Source organism: Acanthochromis polyacanthus, chromosome 8 (assembly GCF_021347895.1).
Source record: "Acanthochromis polyacanthus isolate Apoly-LR-REF ecotype Palm Island chromosome 8, KAUST_Apoly_ChrSc, whole genome shotgun sequence".
NCBI classification, from domain to species: domain Eukaryota; kingdom Metazoa; phylum Chordata; class Actinopteri; family Pomacentridae; genus Acanthochromis; species Acanthochromis polyacanthus.
The window spans coordinates 33,840,494-33,855,214 of record NC_067120.1 but is presented as its reverse complement, the minus strand read 5'-3'; the positions used below and the strand labels follow the sequence as shown (position 1 = coordinate 33,855,214).

The 14,721-nt window shown below is 39.7% G+C and overlaps 1 protein-coding gene across 2 annotated transcripts in view; it reads right to left on the bottom strand.

Moving 5' to 3' along the window:
* necab2 (N-terminal EF-hand calcium binding protein 2) overlaps positions 1–14,721 on the bottom strand; it is a 224,470-nt gene that overhangs the window by 147,557 nt on the left and 62,192 nt on the right. For both annotated transcript variants that reach the window (XM_051951455.1, XM_051951454.1), the window contains exon 3: positions 938–1,046. In XM_051951455.1, coding sequence (XP_051807415.1) covers positions 938–1,046 — 109 coding nt within the window. The remainder of the gene's footprint in view (positions 1–937; positions 1,047–14,721) is intronic.

The window sequence follows — 14,721 nt, the reverse complement described above, 5'->3', positions numbered from 1 at the left end:
AAGGCCCCTTCATGCCAAGTCTACTTAACTCTAATGAGTAGAAACCTTTGCATCCACCGTAGGGATTTATACAGGAAGAGATGGTGGCAGCTGCATGGTCCACTTACTGCGCTGACGTGAAAAGAAAAAAGAATCTTGGCTGCTGGAGGATTTATACATGGAAGCCTAATTCAATTCTACAACAACTATAAAGGTCAGCTTTTGTTCTGCTTGGTTTCATTTTATTCGAAGGGCCCTGCAGGATTTGGAAGGTTGTGTAAATGAACAGAGCCAGGCTTTTGATTACTCAGGCCCCTCTGTGTCAGCACACTTGTCCTGATTGGCTGATTATAAAGGGTCAATAAATTGATGTAATGAGAGTCAATCAAAACAAAATGTCCCCGGGAGTCGAGGAGAGGGTTGTAATATCCCGCAGCGTCGCACTGCTGACGCAAAGAGACGGAGCGAGGGAAGACGTAAAAACAGGTAACAATGACTTTCCTGGGTTTTCACTCCTCTTTCATCATTTCTTCCCTCTTTACGCTGTTATCTCTGCTCCCGTTTCATTTTTTAGTTCTTTTATTTTGCCTTTTTTTCCTCCCTCAAAGTGTCGCTTAATGAAAAGGGCTTCGGTGCAGAATGTTCTCCATAAGAAGAGCTTTCAGAAGTGGATGTGACACTTTCTGGCTGCAGGACAAATTACATATATTTTACCTGAGCGCGCACACATGGACACAGAAAATGGAAAAGAGCGTTACAGAGGCTGTGCAGCAGCTGTCTGTATCTTCCTTCCTGTTCATAATTGATAGTGAGATGCGATCAAAAACAAAAGTCACGGCGCAGCGAGCACACAAACATGCGATGTAAATGCACAGCATGCAGATGTGTATCATGCAGGAGCGATGCATGCTGCAGGCAAACACACACACTCGTGCAGAAATGGTGTAGCAGTGCTGACCTGGTGTTATCAGAGTCGATGGTGTGAAACAGCTTCTCCAGCTCCTCCTCGTTCAGCGTGCCATCCGAGAAGAAAGCCTGGAACTCGTCCAGAGACAGCTTCCCATCATCTGCACCAGACACACAAACACACACTTACATCAGTGTGAAATCATCCACAGAAGGAAGCAGGACGATCAGACATCTCTGGACATTTGTTCATGACAATAAAGCAGCATTGCACAGTATTATGAGGACCTGTCAGAATAAACAACCATGTAAAGTGTCTGCTGCTCTTTAAAACACATGAAAGGAGGTGAAGTGACACTACAGGCTCTGCACTGTGATGCTGTGGAATAATATATTCATGCCTCTTAGCCTCTTGTACAGCCAACATTGGTTTGCTTTGGTGTTTGCAGATTTTCAAAGAAGAAGTTTCACTGAAAACATATTCGCCAGTGCTTGTAAATCAAGTTTTTCCCTTGTTAATATGTACATCTGGCATTTTTTCCACGTACATTATAAGCAAAATGACCACCTTGGAACTGCAGTGCACCAAAGACGATCTCAGAAACAGATCTAGACCTCTGCAGTTTTATTAACCAATCCAGTCAAATTGCAAGGTGGAGCGTTCTGCATCGTTATATAGTGCAGACGAGTGGGTGAGCTGGTGTGCCTGAGCTGCAGTAAATAGCAGAGAGTGGCTGTAGAGAGAGGTAGGAACCTCATGGATGTAACTTTGATAGACCGATCAGTTTTAAGGGGCTCAGTTTGCTGCTTTTTAAGGTACATGAAAGAAACTGAGGTGGGACTACAGGTCATTGCTGAAGCTCTGTGGAATTACACACTTATCCTGATTTAACCTCTTCTGTGTTTGTATTTTCAATAAAAAAAATCTTGAAAGTCTCCATTCATTGATGCTAAAGTCAAGTGAAAATCTTTTTAATCTTGTTAACATGCCCATGTGATGTTTTTCATGTCAGAGGACACATTTTAAGCCAAATGACCACCATAAAACTGCAGCATACTGAAGAGTCTTAAAAACACACATTCAGATGTACAGAGTTTCATCCATAACAAATATGGATCGCCCAATATGGATTTGTTACTCGTGGCCAATACTGATGCCAGTTATTGGCAATGAAGCAAGACTGACAACAGATACTTGAGACTGATACACAATAAATGCAATATTTAAGAGCACACGATAGCAGAGAACCTCACATTCATAAGTAGGCTTCTTCACTAATAACAGTGACTATAACTGGATACATAAAATAGAAACTGGAGTGATTGAATTTGGACGCTCTCCTCCGTCTATGTGGGATGAACTGAGATTGATCAGTTTGTCTCCTGCAGTTATATCTGCTGTTCTTCTCCGTTTTCTTAATATTTCACTGTTCTGTCACTTTTACTGCCCACTAAGGTCAAGATCTTAAAGCTTAATTAATTATTGTTTTCCAGATTCTGTTTCAGGCTATTCTGTGGCTGCCTTCTAACTTAACTGCTAGCTGTTAGCATAGCCTTAGCTACCATGAGAGAAGCTAGTTTCCTGGTTTGTGTTTCTTGTTCAGTTTTTGCTACTTGAGAGACATTTCTGAGACCTCAGAGCGACAGCCAACAGGGAGAGGAAGCTGCATCAGACCTAATTTATCAATAGTCAGTCAATAAAAATAGAGATAATCATAAAAATGCCAAATATCAGCAACAATAATTGGTCTATCCCGAGCAACAAACCTAAAGAACCTATCATGTCAACTTGAAGGGTGGAATTTTCTGTGTCAACATTCTTTTTCAAAATCCAGTTCTATCATACCCACCCCAATCTTACAATTTTGCGTAGTGCAGAGGAGTTTTAAAGTTTTTAAACTGATGGATGTAGAAAGATTCAGGGACTTCATGGATGTAACTTTGATACACAGAGGTCAGACCAAAAGTGGACTTTTGTCAAAGCCAAAGTTCTATGAGTTGGTATGTGGCCCTCTAACAGGCTTTATGATTGTTGGAATGGGTTGCCAGGTCTGATGTATCCATTGCCCCCTTTTAGCTCCATGCAAAGACGACCTTACATGGCTGCAGAATCTTGCTCTTGCTTAAAGTTTAGCTCCCAGTTGCAGATCAACCCCAGTGTGTTCGTGTGACATTTCATATTTCATTGTTTTCGGTCTCGCCAGTATCCTTCTTATTGATTCAAAAGAACCCGAGTGCATTATCTTTAAATAGGTGGCCAGCAGCTACACATTCTGTCTCCAAAGCTTATCTCTAAAGGAGATGAAGACGATGAGTACGACTGCTTTTGTTCAGCCGATAAGCATCTCCAAAGACCAAACCACTCCTGTCCTCTACTGGCCTGAAGAAGTCATTCAATCTTTATCTGTTTCCTACTTCAACACTCAGCCCTTCAGCCTCCGTCAAACTTTTTATCAGACCTGCAGCTTCCACTAAATACCTTCTTGCTGTTTAATAAGCCCTAGTTCATCTCTCATTGCCCATTTTTTATGCAAAACAGGTGCAATACCTGCTTCTCCAGCCCGGTGTGATCACAGCCTTCAGTGATTTCTGGAGCTGCTGTGAAATCAATCCAGCATGCACTTCAGTCTGCTGCAGACCTTTAGCCGAATCCCTGCCGTCTGTCTCCGTTGCACTTTGGTATGTGCACAATGCTGATTATGTTTCAGAACCTGGCAGCCCTTTGGGAGCTCCGCCGATAACCAGTGTGCTCAGAGAAAACACTGCTGGATCTGTGGGCCGGTGCAACGATCAATAGAAGCAGGTTTGAATGTTATGCCGAAGCAGACAGTGTTGGAACTATCACACTGACAGAGGAAGGCTTTGACTTACTGAAGCAAATAGTGCTTTTGCATTTGACGCCTCAACAGCGTGCATGTTTTTTTTAGTGGGCAGCCCTAAAGGAAGCCCGTAGCATATTTTATAGATGACTGCCCAGATCTGCAGTATGTTTACTCAGACTAACTTCCTGTAAATAAGAGCTGCAGATTTATAGTAAGCTGACAGACTTTCATTATAGTTTCATGTTGTCAAAGTGTGTTAACGGACAACTGAGCAGCTCCTACTGCATATAGAGATATAAACAAGAATATAAAAGAATCAGATCTATATCTCTGGTTCATCAACTCTACAAAAAGTAATGAAAAGTGTCTTTAGAAGTTCACGCTCTACACACTTGTACTCACAACCGTCCATTCTCATTAGCAGAGCATCAGAAACTGCCATTTTGTCAAAGTAGTCAGGATCTAAGTGACATCCACAAGGTTTCTCTTGGTGTTGGTGCCACACTTGTCAATATTTGTTTTATGTAGGAGTTTTTCCACTTAAAAACAGCAGCATCAAATCATTGTATTTGCTTTCACTCAGAAGTCTGACATTCATGTCCAATGTGGGACCAGTTTTTTTAAACTTTCTTTTTGTTTTGTGACGTAAGTGCATTTTCCTTGCTGTTTGGTTACCTTCAGGCACCAAACTTAATTGGTTAAGTTGAGGAAAAACATCATGATTTGGGTTCAAATCCATCTTTTTGCAACATTGAGCTCATGTTACAAGGCAAACCTTTTGCTGCCTGAAAACCTGTAACAGTGTCGACACTCAAGGCATCCATTTTCATTTTCAACATTCAGGGTTTTGTTTTACTACTTATGAATGACTGCTATCGTGTGCTCTTAAATATTGCATTTATTGTGTATCAGTCTCAAGTATCTGTTGTCAGTCTTGCTTCATTGCCAATAACTGGCATCAGTATTGGCCACAAGTAACAAATCCATATTGGGCGATCCATATTTGTTATGGATGAAACGCTGTACATCTGAATGTGTGTTTTTAAGACTCTTCAGTATGCTGCAGTTTTATGGTGGTCATTTGGCTTAAAATGTGTCCTCTGACATGAAAAACATCACATGGGCATGTTAACAAGATTAAAAAGATTTTCACTTGACTTTAGCATCAATGAATGGAGACTTTCAAGATTTTTTTTTTACTGAAAATACAAACACAGAAGAGGTTAAATCAGGATAAGTGCTTTTATTGTGTATCTAGATCCAAACATCACCGCAAAGTAACAAAAAAATAAAGCTGCTCTTTTTGCTGCCAATTTCATTCCAGTAAATGTTTAAATGGCCAAATACTGTAACACAAAATTGAAAACAGAGTTTTGATGCAGAATTAATAATCTGATGTCATGCATAATAATATAGTGCTCAGAGGGAACAAACCAGGACGTCTTCTGTACTTTGACTATGTAGATTTTTCATGCATTTTACTTGCAATGGAGGATTTTTACATTGCTGTGTTGCTACTTTTACTTAATCTGAATACTTGTTTCTAGCACTGTTAATCATTATTAGCAGGTTTTCATTGTGCATCTGTCTACAAACACCCCTGCAAAATAAAAAAGCCTTTCTTTTTGCTGTTTATCTGTAATCCAGCCTCTCTGTTGTGAGCTGCCTGGTGGCTCTGCAGCAGGGAGTGGTTATTCATCGACTCCATTCTAAATCTGCTTGCTAGTACTGAATGCCTGACTGTCTGTCTCACCACATGATGCAGAGCTAGATATCAAATATTAATTCCCTTGCCCTCAAAGTGTGTTTGTCCTTGAGTGTGGCTGACTGGATGCAGCAGGTTGAGCGGTGGGACCACTGCAGAGCACTGGGGAAGCCACGGGGACTGCAGACTTCCAGAGAGCTGCATGCAAATGTGCTGCTCTTAAATCCGCCTCGTGTATTCCCCTCGCTGTTTCTCAGTTGCAGGATTAAGGAAGCATGTGTTAATGAATTTCTCATTTTAACATCAAGACTGTAGCTATTTTTCTTCCCTCTGTTTTTGGTGTTTTTGTGTTCTGTTTTGCTGGTCTCTTCCACTCCGGTGCGGTGACTCAAGAATCTGGAGTTTTGATTCAAACCTCGTGTGGTTTTCTCACTGACAAACTGTCAAAAAAACTTCCAGCAACTCCACCACCGGAGCCAGAATCTGTTTTTTTTTGGCTCCCGTCCTGCCTCCTCTGCACCTCACTTCTTTACACTCTGCTCTCTCCACATCTACCATCCCTCCTCGAATTAAAGCTGCCTCTCAGATGTTGTGCCGTGTCCATTTCTGCTGCAGCATAATGATGCCAAGTCAGAAAACGTCCTCATGATTTGCTTTCTTTTGGTGACGCCTGGCGTTGCGTTTTCCACAATGGACGCTTTTGCTTCCTTGCAACATTCGGACTCTGTGTCCATGACTATTTCTAACCTGTCCCTCTCTGTGTAGCAGCACGGAAAGCTGGTGTTTAATTCAGCAGTGACCCAATTTACTGCGTGCAGCCAGCTCTGCTTGGTTAGACCCACTTAGGAATTCTCCAGTAACACACCAGTCAAGCAGAGCAGATAGCGCGCTAACCCCATTTCCAAAAGCATGAAATACTCCCAAATTACACATGTCTAACAAAAACCCACAGTGATTCCTGGCCAAATGCTCACGCAAGTCTTTTTTTTTGTCACAATAGCTTCTCTAACATGCCAGTTTCCTTCACCTCCACTGAGAGATTTTCTTTTCTTTCTTTTTTTTGTTTAATAGGACAGACAAGCAGCTGTGGGTCATTTCAGCTGCTTCTTGTTGTGGGAGTCCCGGTGCTGCAGCCACTAGTTCACCCTGCAAACCTCACCATAAATAATGTACAACAACCCTGACATCCACTCTGCCAGTAACCACACAAGACAGCAACAGAAAAGGAGACGCAACAGCTTCTGAGACCCCACAGATCCGCTCTATTTGCTGAAATTACCTTTATTTTACTCGCGCCAGAACGGTCAGCAGAGGGAAATCATTTTGATGCAAAGGAAATGACCCGCGCAAGCAGATGTATCGTGAAACAGCGGGGAGGAGATGAGGTGCTCGGCGGAAAGCAAAGTTGGAGTAACTCTTCAATGTGAAACAAATTATGTGTTTATTTTTTCTTTCCACTGATGTCAGCAGCGAACTCAGGCACATACAGCATGAATTCGCTCTTAAAACTCCCCCAACACCTGCAGCGGCACTTCTATTAAAGGGAGAGAAGCCGGGTAGATGTCAATCATCTTTCAAGAGCCCTCAGATTGAAGTGCACGAGTTGCAAAATACAAAGTGTAAGTTAAATAAATAAACCCTCAACGCTGCTCTTTAAAAACCACCTTATAGTGTTATAGCAACAGCTCCTTCTATTTTAAGACTCACTCCTATTCATTTTCATTATCTAGCTAGTGTATTTCTACTAGTTACTGTCTGGATTAAGATTTTGTACAAAAAAAATGCAGTACGACATTGAAGGCTGCTGCAACTGACAATCTATGAATGAATAAATGCTTTTGTTCTGGACATGAAGAAGAAAAGCCCCACAAAAACAAATCAAACAACAAAACAAACAAAACAAAAATAAGCAAAAAACAACAAGAGAAGCACTCAGAGTGCGCAGTATTTCGTCAAGGCTGCTCAGACGTATCATTTCCGATGGCTGAAATTGTGAAAAAATGGTGGCAGAAGTCCCGGCACTGTAGAAAGTGGCCATTTAATATAGATGTACCCACAAACAAAATGGCTTTGTGCTGAGCACAGGTGTGTGTGTTATACATGTGTACGTTATGCGTGGATACTGCATTGCATGACCTAAATATGTAGCGGGCGGGGGGTATAATGGGACTCGGAAACACCCCCACAATTTAATCAATTGTTCCTTGTATCATTTTTGATGGATAGGTCTGCAGGGGTCGATTTCTAGTAGGATCGACCGTCAGCAGGCAGCTGACGTAGTGTCCACTTGTTGTCATGGTTACAGTGACACTGTGTTGCTATCTCACAATGATACAGAAATCTTCAACAAATCCGTGGATCCAGACTGTAAGCCGCATCACTGCCAAAATCTAATCACGTGGTTCTTGTGTCATTTCTGACCTTCCCTGAAAATTTCATCTAAGTCCGTTAATCTGTTTTCGGACGGACGGACGGACGGACGGACGGACGGACGGACGGACGGACGGACGGACGGACGGACAGACGTCACATAACTCTGCCATTCCTTGGCGGAGTAATAACCCAGCAAATCTGAAAAGGAATAGAACTAAGAATAAGCTTATTTACTCTTACTCCTTCCCTATCTCGAGCACTTTAATCCTGATTTTATAACCACAATATCGTGTGAGGAGTTAAATACAGCGACTGTGATGTGAATTCAGCTAAATTTTTAATTTAACCCTTTAAGCTGCAGTCAATTCCAGCCGTTTTCAGTACAAAAAAAATCGCTAATATTCTATTTTTAAATAAAAAAAATTACGAAAAATACAGGGAATATTGGACGGGCATCGCGAGGTGCATTTCCTTGAAAATGACCGATTCGGGGATTTTATACCGACTTCAGGACATGTTTTGGATAAAATAGTTTACTGGCTTGTGTCATCTGGATGTAAAAGGTTGGATTATGGCCGTTTTTTGTGGAATCTTTTTTTGTGTGTAATAATAAACCCGGAAATGTGAGTCGCGCTGTGTGCGTTGAAGCCGTGTATAGAGAACGGATGGATGAATATTCGTTTTTGTCGGACAAATGTATTTTTCTCACCCGTTGTGGTAATCGCATCTGAAAGTGGTTTATACCGGCGGATTCATGAAAATCTAAGCTTTCCATCGGCGTATAGTGTTTGCATAATCGTGTTTGCAGCCGTTGGACATTCTTGAAATTCCTATGCAAATTAGTAGGTGTACCGCCGCCGGTACACTGAAGCTTAAGGGGTTAAAACTACAACCAAAAACAACACAATAAGGACAAAAAAAAGAGTTGCTTTAGCTGCTATGTGATCTAAACTATCCACCACGTCCATGGTAATGTTTCTTTAATGTACAGACCAAACTTTTTCATTGTGTGATTTATTTTTACCATGTTGAAGTCTCTAGTTCAATGCTTCAGTTTTGCACTTTCACTTTCGTTCCATACTGTGTTGCATTATGCAATAAGGCTGTCATGAAAATAAACTTAAATAGGCACTTTTCTTCTTTTGCAGGAAAATGAATCACAGTTAATCAACTAATCTAGAAAAAAAGTCAACAGAGATTAATCAATAGAAAAAAAGGCAGCCCTAATGCACTGTTTAAGTTGAACTAAACCAATAGTGAATGCAATAATAATGTACAATGGGTGCTTTCACTTTCAATACATAAAGTATGTTCAGGCTACACTTACTTTGACTTAAAAGGTAAAAATTGGAATGCATGAGTCTGTTGTGTTTTTGCATTGCCGTGCTGTTTCTAACACTTAAATAAAGGATCTAGAAACTTGTTTTACCAATCAAACAGTCAAATGTTTAAACAGACAAACACATTTGTAGACTAATACCAAACAAATAATAACAGAACTAAAAGTCGGAGGCTTCCTCAGGCTTCGCTCTCTGCAGCTCTGATTTGCTGCACAGCGCACATCGTCCCTGAACTGGAAGTGTGTGTGTGTGTGTGTTTTGGAGAGAGATTTCCATAATTTAATCATGCTGTGCCAAGGTCCTGTACATTAGTAATACAGGACGTTGTGTTGGCACAAAATGAAAACGGCGAATGCAGCAGTGCGAACTGGGAGCACTCAGTGGGATCAGATGAACGGCGTTGAGGCTGCACCGGGTGGGTTTGTATGTAGGTGGCCACAAGTTTTACTGATGAAGTACAAAAACCGTGCACACAAACACATGCAAATGAGGAAATTATGTTCAAATAAAGAAATGCTTTGAATCCAAAACACTACTACAAAACAAAGACATAATACAGGTTCCATTCCAACTCAGTTCACCAAATATTTTTATTAAGTTCACACACCTGATCATCTCATATTTGTCTGATTGTTTTTTTCTGAACAAACACATGTTAGTAAGCAAAATGTGTAAAATCTGGGCTCATAGGTGACATTAGTTTTTGAGGTGAAAATTCTTAAAGATGGTGGGGTCATGTTGATTTTTGTGGAGCATGGTGGTGGCAGTATCATGCTGTGGACCAATGTTTTAAGCGCCACAACTTGAGAAATAATACAGGTATAATTCTGAAATTTTGCAGGTTCATTGATATGTGCATATGATCTTCAATGGTACAACCCTGCTTTGATAGTATAATACAGGGTGACCTAAAAAAAAAAAAAAAGGGAACTTTTTAACAATCCAATAAAACCAAGAGTGATGGAAGAAAAATATTTTATTCAGAGTTATTGAAACCTTAAAACATGCCATTTAAGAAACAATGATGGAATTTTCATTTCTTAAAAATGACTTCCTGTAGATGGCGTCCTCCTGTACGAATGCATTCTTGAAATCTTGAAATCTGCTGTTGAGATTCCTCATTGACCGCTGCACCATCTCAGCTGGGATACTGTGAATTTCATCCTGAATTCTCCGTTTTAACTCATCCAGAGTTCTTGGTCGAGTCGTGTACACTTTACTCTTGAGATAGCCCCAGGTAGATTTCAAGAATGCATTCATACAGGAGGACGCCATCTACAGGAAGTAATTTTTAAAAAATTTAAATTCCATCATTGTTTCTTAAATTGCATGTTTTAAGGTTTCAATAACTCTGAATAAAATATTTTTCTTCCATCACTCTTGGTTTTATTGGATTGTTAAAAAGTTCCCGTTTTTTTGTGTCACCCTGTATAATCCAGTCATATGATGGTGTACATTTGGTCAAAAAACAATATTCCACCAACCATAAGACCTTAAGTTTTCACCCTGAGAGGCTGATTTTATTCTGTGTTTGGCATCAGTAGGAGCTTTAAAAATGTAGGATGCTGTGCAAGTCAGAGAAATACCTTCTAAAAAAAAGTTTCAAGTGATGTATTTGGCATTTATGCCCAATATTTGAACTTGAATTGAGCAGATCTGAAGATAAAACCACTTCCATTGTGTCCCAGCTGGAAAAGTTCCATAATTTTCTTACTGGGCTACAAGAAAAATCTTGCTTTTTTAACTCATAAGGCTTTAACATATTCTGTAAAAAGTGTTGCCCGTCACAGGGGTAAACAAAACAGAGTTTTCAGGAAAAAATGACGGTGTTTGACATTGGTGGAATGTCGGAGTAGAAAAAACATGGACATTTTTTGACCAAATTTGCACCATCATATAACTGGTTTGTATTATTCTACCACAGCAGGTTTGTACCATTGAGAATGTAACATTTCAGGACTGTAGCTATATTATTTCTCAAGTTATGGCACTTCAGACATTGATCACAGCATGATACTGACACCACCATGCCCTACAAAAATGGACAAAATCCCTCCTTCTTCAAGGATTTTTAACTCAAAAACTAACGCTACCTACTAACCCAGATTTTACACATAATCAGTCATGATCAATCAATATTCAACACTTTGTCAATTTGAAAACGGGCAGACCTATGGTGACATGAGGTTGAATGATCTACAAAAGAAGAGACAGAGGACATTACATGATTACTGTGAAATCAGAAGCTCCTTTTCAAAGATCACTGACAGTTGACAATTTCAATAGTTTGTGTTGTGTACGACATTAGCCAAGATGAAACTGAACAGACTGAGCTCATTTTTTTGTAATTTTAGAATCAGGTCAACTTCCATCAGATCTGCAGATGTTTGACGTGCAATTTGAAGAAGCCACAAAACCTCAAAGTTGTGGAAAATCTAAGTTTGTCAAAAAAACCTGTCAAACTCATGTGAGCTTGTTTTTATTGCCTCAAATACTGCTATGCCTTGAAAAACGGTCTTAAAAAATATTAGGTGCAAGCTTGTTTTAAAATACTCGACTGACTGATATTTGTATGCAATGTAGTAAGAAAACGCAGGTTTACTAGCAGAGACTGCAGGGAAGCCGAGTGGGAGAAACAGAAGTGTCTACGTATTGATTACAATGACCAGCAGGAGCAGCACTCTGACAGTTTGTTTCTTTCAGCCTTGAAATTTCACTTTGCCGCCTTTTAGTGGTATTTTGGATGCCGGTGTTTCTGCACAGGTGGGAGGAGAAGCAACGAACAGGTGAGAGGTTCAGATGAAGCAAGTCGTTTGATGGAAAATGTGTCGACTCTGCTCTGAGAATAGACGCCACGGAAACACGACCGCTGCCACTTTCGTTGACTTTATTAACGAGAGCAAAGCGAATGTGCAGCAAAAACAATGCTTGAAATGTAAATTAATCATTTCTCCGCAGTCAGGAGAAGAAGAAAAAAAAATCACATTTAATGTATCTGAGTCTGCAGCTGCCTTATTCTTAATGGAAAGCAGCTTCTCTTTCAGGTTACTAAATCCCTGAAGCCATCTGAAGTGTGTTGATACATCTGCAGCCTCAGATTTATAAACTGTAAAAAAAATAAATAAATCGCTGCTGTATAGATTCCTAGAAATATGTGTGGAATGTGGCAGCATCAGAAGCATAATGTTGGAACACTGAAGGGCTTAGAAACTGGACTAAACAATGCCTAAAGGTAAAATATACGTTTATTTATCCACTGAAATGTGCACATACAGTAGTCTATTTGCAATGTGCATCATCAGGAGAGACAAACCAAACAAAAAATTATATCTGATAATTTTTCATACAAAGTAGAATGTAATTTCAGCCTCATGTTGAAGGCAAAGCTGGTGTTACTGGATTAAACAACAACACTCCATCACCAAGAGAAACAACCATGTTATCAGAAAGTGGGGCGGAGTTATGTGACGATAAGCGTTGGTTTGTCTGTCTGTCTGTCTGTGTGCAACATTACTCCAAAACAGACTAATGCATTTAGATGAAATTTTCAGGGAAGGTCAGAAATGACACAAGGATCAGCTGATTAGATTTTGGCAGTGATGTGGCTTATAGTCTGGATCCACGGATTTGTTAAAGACTTCTGTATCATTGTGAGAAAGCGGCACAGCATCACTGTAACCATGACAACAAGTGGACACTATGTCAGCTGCCTGTTAACGTTCATATGATTGTGATCAGTGGGAACAGTTCATTAAATTGTGGGGGTGTTTCCGAGTCCCATCAATTTCCACCGCCCGCTACATGTTTAGGATTCAGTATCCATACAAAACGTACACATGCATGAGACATGAGCGCAAGGTCATTTTGTTTGCGAGTACATCTATATTCAATGGCCACATTCTACGTTGTTGTGATTTCTGATCATCAATAACTAATAAAAAAATGCTGCATTTCCCAAAAAATATAATGCTGCATTTCTGCCATATGAGGGAATGAGCATCCTTGGTGGAGTACTGCGCTCTCCGAGTGCTTTTCTTTACTGATACGTGATACCAAGAGGAACTTAATAAAAAGGAGAGGCAGGTGTTTGAAAATGTGTGAACAAACTAGTAAATAAATCACTATGCTGAAGCTTGATCCGTCTTCATAACCTTATTATGTTTAAATACATGACAAGCCTCATTAGGAAGCTCCGGCTTTCCTGTGATATGTGTTCCACATCTGTGCAAGTGGATGAGTAATTCACTTCAACGCACAGAAAAGCAACCGCCGTCATTGGGAAGGTCAAACTTTGAAGTTTCATTTGATATTCCTGAAACCTTGCTGACATAAATACTTGAAAAGCAATTTAATGCAGGAGAAAGACGTTATACGGGTGAAGCCTCATATTTACCAGTTTTGTCATTCACTATAGGTGAGAAAATGAATTTTCCACAAGGTCTTTAGTCCTACACTCGGTATATTTGTGGAAAATGTCCACAAGGGGGAAAACTGGATGACTTCTGAGCAGGTAACTCTTATTTTAACCTGCAGGCTGAATGCAGATTTGACTATTTATCGTGTTTCTTTCAGTGTTTGTCTTATTTTCATCGCTGCACAAGTTCCTCTGCAAATGTAAAGCTTATATTATGGAAATCTGTCACTTACGCACACAAAAATAAGATAAAGAAACCTACATTGAGAGAGTTTACCAGTTTATGCCATGAATCTGAGCGATAAAAAAACCTGCTCGCTTCCTTTGTCTCTGTTGTTTGCTTTCTATGATTCGTGTGTGACTCAGAGCTCCTTCTAGGAAATAACAGTTTGTTGATGCTTTCATCCACTTTTACTGACAATTTTCCCTGTTTTTATACTTTCTGGCTCTAAAAAGTGGTTTCATTTTTCAATTTCAGGCTTAAATCGTGTCAATTTTCCCAATGGAACCACAAATTCTACATTAATAATCAATGCAGAACGTATCTGAAGGTTGAAATTTAAAGGATATTTCTTCTTTTTACAGTTTCTGGCTCTGACAAATGTATTATTTTGGCTGCTGCTTTTTTTAGGTTGTGATAAGTTGATTATCACACATAATGGCTTCAAATGAAAAATATTTGAGGAAAACAGTGCAGCTGTTATACTACTGAGCTGTATTCAAGGTCTTGCCTTACTGCACCACAAAGAAGAGGAGACTAAAGATGTTTTCCAGGTCAGATTTCAATATTTCCAGTTAAGAAGCTTATGATATAAATCTAAATACACAGCAGTTCAATTGAAGTCTTTTTGTCACATGATGATTGGAGCAGCAGAATTCTTTGCTTTTTCCAGTATCTGATGCTTTCAAATTGTTTATTTTTGACAGATTTTTAAAACAAGACATGCAGAATAAAGTGGCTTTGATGAAATGTCATGGTTTTAAGCTCCGATTTGGTTCATGTTCTCAAAGGAATTGCACGTCACATGAAAATAAGGAAACAAAGGACTATCTGAAAGTTCATTCTTTGTCAATTTTTCTGTTGTTATAGTTTCTGGATCTAAGAAATGGTGTCATTTTTCAATTACAGGCTTAGATTTAGTTCATTCTCCTCATAGAACCACACATTCTGCATTAATAATC